The following is a 12,899-nucleotide window of genomic DNA, read 5'->3' on the forward strand; positions in this document are numbered from 1 at the left end:
CAGGATTTCGTTCAGATCCGTCATGCCAATAATAAGCTCTGCAGGGGTCAGTTCAAAAGCCTTCAGTACACACAAGTTTTTCCATTCTAGCCATGAGAGTGATTTCAGTTTGGAATGACAGATTTTTGTAGGTAATGCCAGGCTGTCTCTCAAACATGTAAAAGGCAGCGCTTGCTCGGATGATGATGATAGCTCTCAGAAGGCCTCAGAGATACTGAAGTCCCACTGTGCACTGTACAAGCACATAGTAAGATCCCCTGCCCCAAAGGCTTTGTAATCTAGATAGACAAGACAGAAAAAAGGGTGGAAGAAACAGGAAGAAAGGAAGAACGATCATTTCCCCCATTTACAGGTGGGGAACTGAGATACAGAGATTAAGGCTAGGATCTTTAAAGGAGCCTGTGAGAGTCTGGCCAGTTAATTTGGACTGGGATGGTCAAAAGTGCCTAAGGAACTTAGGCTCACAACTCCAACTGAATTTAACTACTATTAAACTTATTAAAACTATGATAAACTATATATTACCACAGTGACTAGAGACCAGCTGCGGGAGTGGTAAATAATGAAGAGGACAGGTCACTCTTACAGAGTGATCTGGATCACTTGGTAAACTGGGTGCAAGCAAACAATATGTGTTTCAATATGCTAAATGGAAATGCATCCATCTAGGAACAAATAATGTAGGCCACACTTACAGGATGCATGGCTCGATCCTGGGAAGCAGTGACTCTGAAAAAGATTTGAGGGTTCTGGGAATAATCAGCTGGACATGAGCTCCCAGTGTGATGCTGTGGCCAAAAGAGCTAATGTGATCTTGGGATGCCTAAAGAGGGGAATCTCGGGTAAGAGCAGAAAGGTTATTTCACCTCTGTATTTGGCACTGGTGAGACTGTTCCTGGAATACTCTGTCCAGTTCTGGTGCCTACAATTCAAGAAGGCTGTTGATAAATTGCAGAGGGGTCAAACAAGAACGATAGGAATGATTGAAGGATTAGAAAACATGCTTTATAGGATAGACTCAAGGAGCTCAATCTTTTTAGCTTAACAAAAAGAAGGTTACAGGGTAACTTTATCACAGTCTATAAATATCTACATGGGTAACAAATATTTAATATGGGCTCTTCAATCTACCAGAGAAAGGTACAGCATGATCCTGAGGCTGGAAGTTGAAGATAGACAAATTCAGACTAGAAATAAGGCATAATTTTGAACAGGAAGAACAATTAACAATTGGAACAATTTACCAAGGGTTGTGGTGGATTCTTCATCACTGAAGATTTTTCATCAAGATTGGATGTTTTTCTAAAAGTTATGCTCTAGAAATTATTTTGGGGAAGTTCTATGGCCTGTTACAAAGGAGGTCAGACTAGATGATCACCATGGTCTCTTTTGGCTTTGGACTCTATGAAAAAGCCTAATCAGTAATGGGGCCCCAATATGCTAAATGCTGAACAAATACATAACGAGACATGGGTCCCTGCCCCCAAGGAATTTACAATCATAGAGGAAAAGTGACCTATGAAGGACTTGGTAGAGGGTGTGCTGTCAAGTTTGTACAAATGACTTTATCTATATAAGAGACACAAGGTGGGTGAGGTAACCTCTTTTATTGGACAAGTTTTTGATCTACACACAGCTTTTCTTCAGGTCTGGGAAAGGAACTCCCAGCATCACAGGAAAATGCAAGGTGGAACAGATTGTTTAGCATAAGTAGGTAGCACATATTGTAAGGGATCTTTCAAGGTACAGTGGCCGGTTAACACTTCTACAGTCTTAGGACCAAAAGAGGGGGTTAGTGGGTTACTACACTGCATATATTTATATATACAACTGAAATATTTAATATTACTCATAGGGCTTGTCTTCATTACTGAAAGTCGATCTAAGTTATGCTACTTCAGCTACATGAATAACATAGCTGGAGTCGACGTACCTTAGGTCGACTTACCCCGGTGTCTTCACAGCGCTGCGTCGATGGGAGACGCTCTCCTGCCGACTTCCCTTACTTTTCTCGGGGAGCTGAAGTACCAGAGTCAACTGGAGAGCGCTCTGCTGTTGATTTTGACACCTGCCATATTGATTGCAGCAGCGTCAATCTCCCCAGTAGTGAAGACAAGCCCATAGATAGCTTTTTCCACCTATAATTTCTATGATTTGTGCTTTACTTTGGTCGTGGGACCCGAAGCAAAATACCCACCACACTCTGCAATATTTGGTCTGTTAGTTTTGTCAGCTCCCTTCCTAGAGATCAGTAACAGCAAGGTCCATTATTTAGTTGCATTTTTATTAATTATCTTCAAGCTCCTCTTAAATTCAGGACACAGTAGTATAGTGCAGTCCACAGTAACTCTCTAATTCCATGGGATACACCCAGGATTAGGAAGGTAGGCAGGTGGAAAGGTGGGAAAAAACAGAAAATGGAACACATAAGAGGTTGGATAGGAAAACAGCAGTAATAAGGGGAGGAGGTTTGGTGTGGGACTCACTGGTTTGATAAGGAAGGCCACAGTGGGAGGAGCATTGGGAGAAGGATGCACTGGACCAAAAAGTGGGTGGTTTTGAGGTGATGGGTGAAAAAGGCTAAGAATGCTTCTTTTGTAGCACTGGAAATTGGGCACTAGCAGGGCAAAACACTTGACTATAAATGGGCTGCTGAAGCCTGATAGTTTCTGTGCACATATCTGATCAAAATATGCAGAACCGGCTCTAGGCATAAGTGGACTAAGCAATTGCTTTGGGCCCTGAGCAGCTCATGGGGCCCCCTATTAATTATTAGTATGTGTTGTGTGTGGGAGGGTGCTCCCTGCTTAGGGCTCCCAATGGGCTTGGATCACCTCTGAACAGGGGCGGCTCTAGCTTTTTTGCTGCCCCAAGCACGGCAGGCAGGCTGCCTTTGGCATACCCGCCGCCAAATTACCGCTGAAGCTGTGGGACTGGCAGACCTCCCGCAGGCACGCTGCCAAAGGCTGCCTGACTGCTGCCCTCGCAGGGACCGACAGGGCAACCCCTGAGGCTTGCCGTCCCAGGCACGCGCTTGGAGAGCTGGTGCCTGGAGCCACCACTGCCTCTGAATACTATACGAGATCAGAAACAAAGCTATCTACATACTGGAGGTTCAAGCTTTAACTAAAACTTTCATAGCTCCTGTGGAGTTAAGGGGCAACCTTAACATAATAAGCAATGCCTATTTAGCTGGCGAATCTTATACCACTTATAAATTTATCTCTGACCTATGATTCAGATAAAGCCATTGCCACTGCTGTCTATTTACTTAACTTCGATTGTCAAAGGGATTATAGAAAATGAGCCAGCCTCGTTTTATCCTAAGCAACCTCATCTTAAAAAAATTGCAACAGTAAAAATGAGTAACTGCTAAATTTCAATCTGTGGAAATACAATGGCCATTGTCTCCTCCTCCACCTTCTTACTATCATCATAGATATTATGTTATAGGTTCTAAATCATAGTATTTTACTTAAATGTATTCAGGTTCTATGAATGTGGACCTGGTGCTGCTTCACAGATAACAAAATTCTCTGTCTTGCTCCAGTAAGTCGATAATCCATCTCTGAAGCCAATGTGCCATCAAGACAATATTTGAAGATTTACTCTGTCTAGCAATAAAAATGCTTACATAACAGACCACAGGACAGTAGCAACATCCCCAAAAGAAGACAACAAAGAAAAGAATTACCTGATAGTTTTGATCATGCTGAGTCCCATTTCAACACAACAGTGTGCATGGTCTTGGCGAGGTTCCGGGAGCCCAGAAACACAGTAGTAACAATCCCCCAGGATCTTAATTCTAAGGCAATGATGTTCCTAAATTAAATGTATCAAAACAGAAAGATTTGTAGTAATGGGTTTGTATTTGCAACACAAGCATGGATGTGGCTGTGAAAAAAAATTGGAAGGAAATGTAAAAGGTTTTCACTATACTCTGTTTGTGTGTGTGTAACTAATACTATCTTGATTTGTTCTGATTTTGAAAATTAGTGCCTTTATACTTCCATTATATATAATTACTTATTTTTTGTGTGTGTGTCTGAAGTTTTTATTGCAGGTGTGTGAAGTTCTTAGCAGGGTTGGGTTAGAAGCTAGGCAAAGGTCCCAAAAGCTGCACAGTGGGTTAATTAGAGTCTCACATTTAGGAAACCACAGAAATATATAGGGATTGATCCACACCATAGCGTGCCCTTCCACTGACTTCACTGGGCATGGATCAGGCCCACAGAGAGGAACAATACATTCCCTGTCTGGGAAGTTATTGAACATTGGGAACAGGGAATAAACAATGTAGTAGGAAGGAATTCCCATGGTTTTCCTCCTCTACCTCTGTCCCTTACAAACAAACTAGAGAATATATCCAGCAATGAAATGTTGTTCATTACATATAATTATATTAAGAAAACCGTTTCTTGGTTTCTCATGAAGCAATTACTGAATGAATGCCACAGGCAATGTTTTGGAGCACCTCTACCCCTCTGTGACAGAGTGCTAGGTATGAAAGCCGGAGTCAGCACTCTGTTCACAGCTGCTCCAATCAGGCAAAGCAGAAGTATGCCTAATATGTGGGTGGGGCAGAGCAGAAAGGCTGATTAAGCCATTAGCCAGAGCCCACAAATAGGCACAGGAAATAAGTAAAAAGGGGGAAGCAGGGCAGTAGGAGGGAGAGAGAGATTGCTCTCCTCTGCTTGTTAACAGTATAATGTATGTTGTGAAGATGGTGGGACTCCTTTATAAATAAACGGCATAAGGTGTTGGACCAGCACAAGGGTCTCTGCGTAGTCTGTCGACCGAGAGAGAAGCAGGACCAAGGAGGACCTGTTATACCCTCCTTCCAAGATTTTTGTTAAAGTGAAATAAAGAAGCTTAAATAGTTAGATTTAAAGAGTTATTTATTTTGGTTTGGATTTCTTTTTTTTCTGTTATCTCTTCATTCAGATCCGCAAGGCAAGAAAATACAGAACAGCAAGACCTTTTGAATCTTATCTCCCGGAGCATTTCCCACCTCTTTTTTAAAAAAGTTTTTGCTTCCAGTACAATTGCAGACATTCCCAGAGCTTGATCCAATACCCATTGAAGTCAGCAGATTCCCATTGATTTCAGTGGGCTTTGGATGAGGCCTATATTCCAAAATAAAATAAAAAAAACAGATGTCATTGGTCACAGATACAGTACATATTTATTTGCACACCATCCAACTAGAAATGTTCTTCAGCGTCAAGGGAAAATATAGTATTTCATCATATATAAAGATCCTACTGGACTCTGTAGTAATGGACGGAAACACCATATTATCTTGTTTTTAGATCATTACTTTGGCATATCCTTTTCTAGTGAAACAGCTCTCAGAAACAACCAAGTATTCATGGGTTCCACTCTCCACTGTAGCTGATGAAATAAAATTCATTTTTACTAAATCCCCAACCCATCAAAGCACTTAAGATTGTACTCAATTGTAAGCACATGCTTCTGTGCTTTGCTGGATTGTGGTCTGTGGTTGAGAGTCAATGTACTGTAATTGGAATTACAGGGTTCAGGGGTACAAATGTGGATTTTCTAGAGCTGAACAAGACTTTTCATGATGAAAAGTAGTTTAAAAAATAAGTGCACTCTAACACCAGGTGAGCATATGTTTTTATGGTAGCAGGAAACCCTTGCAGTAAAAGCAACAAAGAATCCTGTGGCACCTTATAGACTAACAGACGTTCTGCAGCATGAGCTTTCGTGGGTGAATACCCACTTCTTCAGATGCAAGTGGTGGAAATTTCCAGGGGCAGGTTTATATATGCAAGCAAGAAGCAAGCTAGAGATAACGAGGTTAGTTCAATCAGGGAGGATGAGGCCCTGTTCTAGCAGTTGAGGTGTGAAAACCAAGGGAGGAGAAACTGGTTCTGTAATTGGCAAGCCATTCACAGTCTTTGTTTAATCCTGAGCTGATGGTGTCAAATTTGCAGATGAACTGGAGCTCAGCAGTTTCTCTTTGAAGTCTGGTCCTGAAGTTTTTTTGCTGCAGGATGGCCACCTTAAGATCTGCTATTGTGTGGCCAGGGAGGTTGAAGTGTTCTCCTACAGGTTTTTGTATATTGCCATTCCTAATATCTGATTTGTGTCCATTTATCCTTTTCCTTAGAGACTGTCCAGTTTGGCCGATGTACATAGCAGAGGGGCATTGCTGGCATATGATGGCATATATTATATTGGTGGACGTGCAGGTGAATGAACCGGTGATGGTGTGGCTGATCTGGTTAGGTCCTGTGATGGTGTTGCTGGTGTAGATATGTGGGCAGAGTTGGCATCGAGGTTTGTTGCATGGGTTGGTTCCTGAGCTAGAGTTACTATGGTGCGGTGTGCAGTTACTGGTGAGAATATGCTTCAGGTTGGCGAGGACTGGCCTGCCACCCAAGGCCTGTGAAAGTGTGGGATCATTCTCCAGGATGGGTTGTAGATCCCTGATGATCCCTGATGATGTCTACAACCCATCCTGGAGAATGATCCCACACTTTCACAGGCCTTGGGTGGCAGGCCAGTCCTCGCCCACAGACAACCTGCCAACCTGAAGCATATTCTCACCAGTAACTGCACACTGCACCATAGTAACTCTAGCTCAGGAACCAACCCATGCAACAAACCTCGATGCCAACTCTGCCCACATATCTACACCAGCAATGCCCTCTGCTATGTACATCGCCAAACTGGACAGTCTCTAAGGAAAAGGATAAATGGACACAAATCAGATATTAGGAATGGCAATAAAAAACCTGTAGGAGAACACTTCAACCTCCTGGCCACACAATAGCAGATCTTAAGGTGGCCATCCTGCAGCAAAAAAACTTCAGGACCAGACTTCAAAGAGAAACTGCTGAGCTCCAGTTCATCTGCAAATTTGACACCATCAGCTCAGGATTAAACAAAGACTGTGAATGGCTTGCCAATTACAGAACCAGTTTCTCCTCCCTTGGTTTTCACACCTCAACTGCTAGAACAGGGCCTCATCCTCCCTGATTGAACTAACCTCGTTATCTCTAGCTTGCTTCTTGCTTGCATATATAAACCTGCCCCTGGAAATTTCCACCACTTGCATCTGAAGAAGTGGGTATTCACCCACGAAAGCTCATGCTGCAGAACGTCTGTTAGTCTATAAGGTGCCACAGGATTCTTTGTTGCTTTTACAGATCCAGACTAACACGGCTACCCCTCTGATACTTGACACCTTGCAGTAAAGAATCAGACATACAAGGGAAGCAGTGTAGAGATTTCTTAAGCTCCTGCGTTAACTATAACATTTGGTCTCCTTTATCTATAATATCTATCCCTTTTCTCCTTGCTGTCCCAAGCAACCTCCCATGTAAGCTGTACTTCAATCAAAAGAAATGGAGTGAGAGCACAGAGATGCACTAATAACTCCGGGGAACATGATGACAGCAGGTGCCATACAACAGCAACTGCCAGTGGCTGCCATGCCTCTGGAATCGCTTATTGGCAAACTGACGGGGACTCTATGCTATCATTTATATTACTACAGAATCAGAGTGGAGTCTTGCAAAACAGCCTCGGAATATTCTTTTTAAATACGTAAGTGGTGAAAGTGACCTAATTACGGTATCACCTTGGACCAAAGCTCCCAGTGACATCAACGGAACCTTTGAGTATGCAGAGAAGGTGAAATCCACCCCTGAGTGTAGAGGCCAGAATAAGCTTATGCACCACATAAGTGTTACCGAAGCCCTCTGTGGGACTTGAGTGGTGCATAGGCCTTGGGCTGGCCCTCTGCACAGGGGTGGATTTCAGAATGAATACAGGATCAGGCCCTTGCAGTGCCATGCATTGCTTTCAGAGTGTAACAAGGGATGTTAAAATGAAGTAAAGCTTCTAAAACTGTAAACATTATATCTGCTCCTTTCCTTCCCTTACACACACGCATGCACACTATTGAACTACTAGTAATTCCAGATAGGGCTAAAGGGTTATCTTTTCTGATTGGATTGGGATACCATCATTCCTAACACAGAGGTACTAAAGGTTAAATTCTGCTCGGACATGTGACTCCAAGACAAACAATTTTACGTCAGTGGGAGTTGATTCGTGATACCAGAACTCTTATCTTAAAGAGTTTCTGTAGCACCTTCCTTCTATGTGGTTCTAGGCACTTTATAATTACTAAAGGACAGATCCTGATACCTATATCCATAATAAGCTGCATTGCTTCTCAAATAGTCCCATTGATTTCAGATAAATTATATTTTGCTTTTATGTTGACATACTATAATAAGCATTGTGTAATATTATACTGATAGGAGGCCACTGGAATAAGGTAAGGATTCTTGAACAGATTCTTTTCCACCTGGGACAATTACAAAATGTATCAGTTGATGAATCGCCATTCTAACAAAAAATGGTCAACTTCCGGGCAGCGAAAGGGTCTCTGAAAGAGTAACTCTTATTATGTATAGCTTGCTATCCTTTAGGGAAAAATCCTTCCAGTGATAAGCTTGTATGTGACCCTAATATGCCTGGTTATTCTTGAAATATCAGCCTGTTCCCTACAACACTTATTCGCCATTAACCAAATATCTAATCTGAGCTCCACTAAAATCTCATGCAAAACTGGAACGATCTCAGTGGTTTGGATCTTGGTGCCTCATTAAAAACAGTGGGTGAAATCCTGGCTTACTTGATGTCAATGGCAAAACTTCCATAGATTCTAATGGGTCTAGAATTTCACCTTGCATGTTGACCATCTGTTTAAAAAAAAAAAAAGCAAATTGTTGCCAAAAAGAAAAGTAATGTAGACAAATGATAAGAAATACACATCCTTACCTGTCACATGCTAATCAGGGTTTGTTGCATATAAGTATGAATATATGTGTGAGGCCGATGACATATTTTCAGCGAGACACTGGCTAGATAGATGCTGCCCTCTGCAGCATGCCACCTCTAGTCTGTTTTACCGAGCAAGCACCCACTCTTTTAAAATCTCTCTTAGAAATGTATTTCTTCTGTGATGGCCACAAGGAGTCAAAAATATTCAAGACTTTACCTGCCTTGTTTTTGTTTTATAAAACAAACCCTGAACTGAATCATTGTGACAGGCTCACTGTCAGCGTGTGCGTGAGCTGAGTAACAGTCACTGTGCTGCCCTCACCAATTCCTCCTGCCATTTATTTCCTCCACTCGTTGAGTCACATCTAAAATTTAGATTGGGGAGGGACCATGGATCAGATTTATTGGTTTATGGCCAGGGGAGGCTCTAGGCATTTTGCTGCCCCAAGCACGGCAGGCAGGCTGCCTTCGGCGGCTTGCCTGCGGAGGGTCCGCTGGTCCCGCGGCTTCGGCAGACCTCCCACAGGCAAGCTGCCGAAGGCAGCCTGCCTGCCGCCCTTGCGGCAACTGGCAGAGCGCCCCCTGTGGCTTGCTGCCCCAAGCATGCGCTTGGCGTGCTGGGGCCTGGAGCCGACCCTCTTTATGGCTGTTCTGTGCCACTGGAGCAGTGCAACGCAGCAGGAGTGTGGCTGTAAATTTGAACTCAACTTACCAATGCCTTTTGCCCAGCACATCTCTCAGTCAACGAAAACAACAACGAGGAATAACCTGCCCTGCCTTTAGTGTTCAAGCCTATTGCTGTGTACTAGCTTGATTACAATAGATGATTAAAAAGCTGCAAGCTTATGTAAAGTGAAATCCAACATCATGCAGAAAAAAATTACTCAACTGCAAAATAATCAAAATGCTTTTAAAAAAGAAGGATGAACTGGTTAGAGCAATATTTCAAACCAGCAGTTACTATTCTGCTCTTTGATGATGTCTCATTCATCCTCTTCTGTTCCTTATGTTCTCTTCCTATTCCACTTCCCTCCCAGAACCCCAGAAATTCTCCTTTTGCTTGTGAATGACAGGCAACACTGCTCAAAAATACGCATTAGTATCTCTCACCCCCCTGTGATGAGCATTATTTTCTGTTGGTTCCAATTAGTGTCAAATTGTCTCACAGATACTGGAAAGCTTCCTTGCCCTCTAAATCACAGTTTCTCATCTGATTTGAATGACAGTGTTTAGGGGCCTGATCCTGCCATCCTCTCGCAAGCAAGACTTCAACTGAAGTCAAAAGCTGTTTTGCCTGAGTAAATTGAGTAGGATGACACCCAAGATGATCAGCAATAACAGTTCTATCAGAGATCCTTAGCAGTTAATAGGGAGTTTTTTCCCCAATCCAAAGCACCTTAACCCAGAGCAAAAGGGAATTTGCAGTGCTACCGTGAACATATGAGCTGATTATGACAGAGTAGCATGTGAATGATTTATGCTTTGGCTTATTAAAAACACCAGCAGTGACTGGAAAGAAAGCAAAGCAAATTGGCATAAAATAGAGCTGAAGAAATGAGTTGCTCAAATATCAAACCACTGAAACACACAAACAGAAACTTCATTAACATTTCTTGTCTCCTCAGGCAGAAATTCTAAGGAAAAAAAAAAAGACTGATCACATTTCGTAAAATAAACCCAGCTTATCAGAGTTCCAGCTGCAGCGAATTAATCATTCCAACCATTTTCAAAGGAGCCCAAAATGTTCACTATCAACTAACCAAACATTCAGTTTTCACAATTATTTCAAGCTAGACTTCATACTCCATAAGTGAGGAATTGGGTGAGGTTGGCATGCAGAACACAAAAAGTCCCTCAAAATATTTGCTAAAGCAAAGGTTTCCAAACTCTTTTATAGCATGGACCACATTAGCAGATTCATAGATCTTAAGGTCAGAAGGGACTATTATGATCATCTTATGTAACAGTTTCAGAAGCATGTAAGTGACTTAGGAACTGAAATCTTGTTTTCAAAAGTTGCTTTATGAGCCTACGTGCTATTGAAAGTCAATGACAATTAGGTTCCTAAGCGACTCTTGAAAATGGAATGTAGGCGCTTTTGAAAATTTTGGCTCTCATCGAGTCTGTTTTTCTGCTAAGGCTTATGGAACTAATCATGTGCATAAAGTGAAGCATGTGCCTAAACGTTTGCTAGATTGGGGCGTTATATGGATAAAATAGGTCCCTTGCTAACCTAATAGGCTTTTTATAGTCTCTAATGCTATAACTATGAAATAAAAATGGTTCTAGAGAGCTTTTTTAGTGGATAATTAAGTATTGGACACTGTCGGAAAAAAACCCCGCCAGAATGACCTTTAAGAATGCATGACTTCAAAGAGAAGTTATAGAAACTAAAGGTTTTCTAAAATTGTCATTACATATCTACAGAAAGGTGAATGAAATGCTTAGTTAAATGTCACTGACATGTACATTAGCAGTCCAATTAATTCACCCTCTCGTTACAACATACCATTAATCTAACATGTTACTGTATGATGTTGAATTGTACTCCCTTATTTACATGTATAAATGACGTTTAAATAGTCCCTTTCAACCAGAGATTCAGAATACTCTACACCAACTATATATACAAGGATTCACCACAGAACAAAATGCAGCCACCACTGGCTGGAACACAGCAACTGATTAGTAGGGCACTGCAATGCTACACACAAGATAGGTTAGATGAGGAAGTGAAGACGAATACTGTCTCCGGGTGAAACCACACAAGGAATTTTAAGAAGATTGTCATTAGCCAAAATGGAATTTGACCAGGACTCCCACAACCTTTTGCAAAAAGTGTCATGGGACCTTTAATAACGACAAGTGCCCAGGACCGCTATTTTTCACTGCATATGAAATATATTATCTCCAGTAGCATCACACTGGATCAAAGGGAAGAGTGCCACTTACTAATTCATTAAGGTCACACCCTATAGCTGAGGTTTCCATGGAGAACTCCCATCCAAGTAAGGAGCAGGTTCCACCCGATTAGCACAGGAGAGCTGATGAGATCTCAAATGGAAGAGACAAAGGCCATAAAACTTGCTCTTCTCCTTTAGGAGATCTGCTCTTACATAAAACCTATGCATGGTGATCTTTCATGATAATACTTTAATGTTTCTTATCAATGGGAACATACTTAGTTCTTATTAGGGATGGGTCCAAACTCAAACCCAGCATCTGAACACAGGGGAATCTTTGTGAGTGTGACAGTGTGAGTGTGTATGTGTGTGTGTGAGGGAGAGAGAGAGAGAGAGAGAGAGAGAGAGAGAGAGAAATCTGGATCCAGACCTGAATTTCGTGGTTTGAGCTCATCCTTCACTCTTAATGACAGTGAACTTGATAGCCAGCTGGTGTAATAGAAGCCTTCAAAACTACAACCATTTACACCAATTGAGGATCTGGTCATTTCTCTTTAGTTTTTTATATCTAAAACTGCATCTACACACAGACTACAGGGGCACAGACATATGGCAAGCAATTTAATCTGTTGGGCCAGATAATAGCTTATCTGAGATGGGGAGAGAAAAATAAATAGCAAATATAGCTATTGCTTCATCAAAGCTGGAACTTTCTTAGCCATACACATCCTCAAAATGCAATCAATCATTTTTTCCCCTCCTCAGAATTTCTGCCTGCGGAAAAAAGAAATATTAATGAAGCTTCTGCACCAGTGGATTGATATTTGAAGAACTCATTTCTTCAGCTGTGTTTTATGCCAATTTGTTTTGCTTTCTTTCCAGTTGCCACTTGGGTCTTTAATAACCATAAATCTTTTGCAAATGTTGGAGAGAGAGTAGGAGAGAGAGAAGTAGCTATATATAACATACTATTATATTTTTCTTCTAAACAAATGGTGGGCTGATATCTGCTCTTAATTCAGTACAGCTTGTAGTGACAACACAGACAATATAAAATTTGTTAATAATAGTAATAATAATAGTCATATACATCCACATAGACCAGAATCATTGGCATAACTCCGGCATAAGCCATTCAAAAATGTCAGACTAACAGACACAGCTAGTTAG

At 41.7% G+C, this 12,899-nt stretch overlaps 1 protein-coding gene across 1 annotated transcript in view; it reads right to left on the minus strand.

Annotated features, from left to right (window-relative positions):
• Nucleotides 1–12,899, minus strand: part of ADCY8 (adenylate cyclase 8) — a 183,028-nt gene that overhangs the window by 78,888 nt on the left and 91,241 nt on the right. Inside the window, exon 5 of the mRNA XM_039527353.1 lies at nt 3,695–3,822. Coding sequence (XP_039383287.1) covers nt 3,695–3,822 — 128 coding nt within the window. The remainder of the gene's footprint in view (nt 1–3,694; nt 3,823–12,899) is intronic.

This window comes from Mauremys reevesii, linkage group 2 (assembly GCF_016161935.1).
Source record: "Mauremys reevesii isolate NIE-2019 linkage group 2, ASM1616193v1, whole genome shotgun sequence".
Lineage (NCBI taxonomy): Eukaryota > Metazoa > Chordata > Testudines > Geoemydidae > Mauremys > Mauremys reevesii.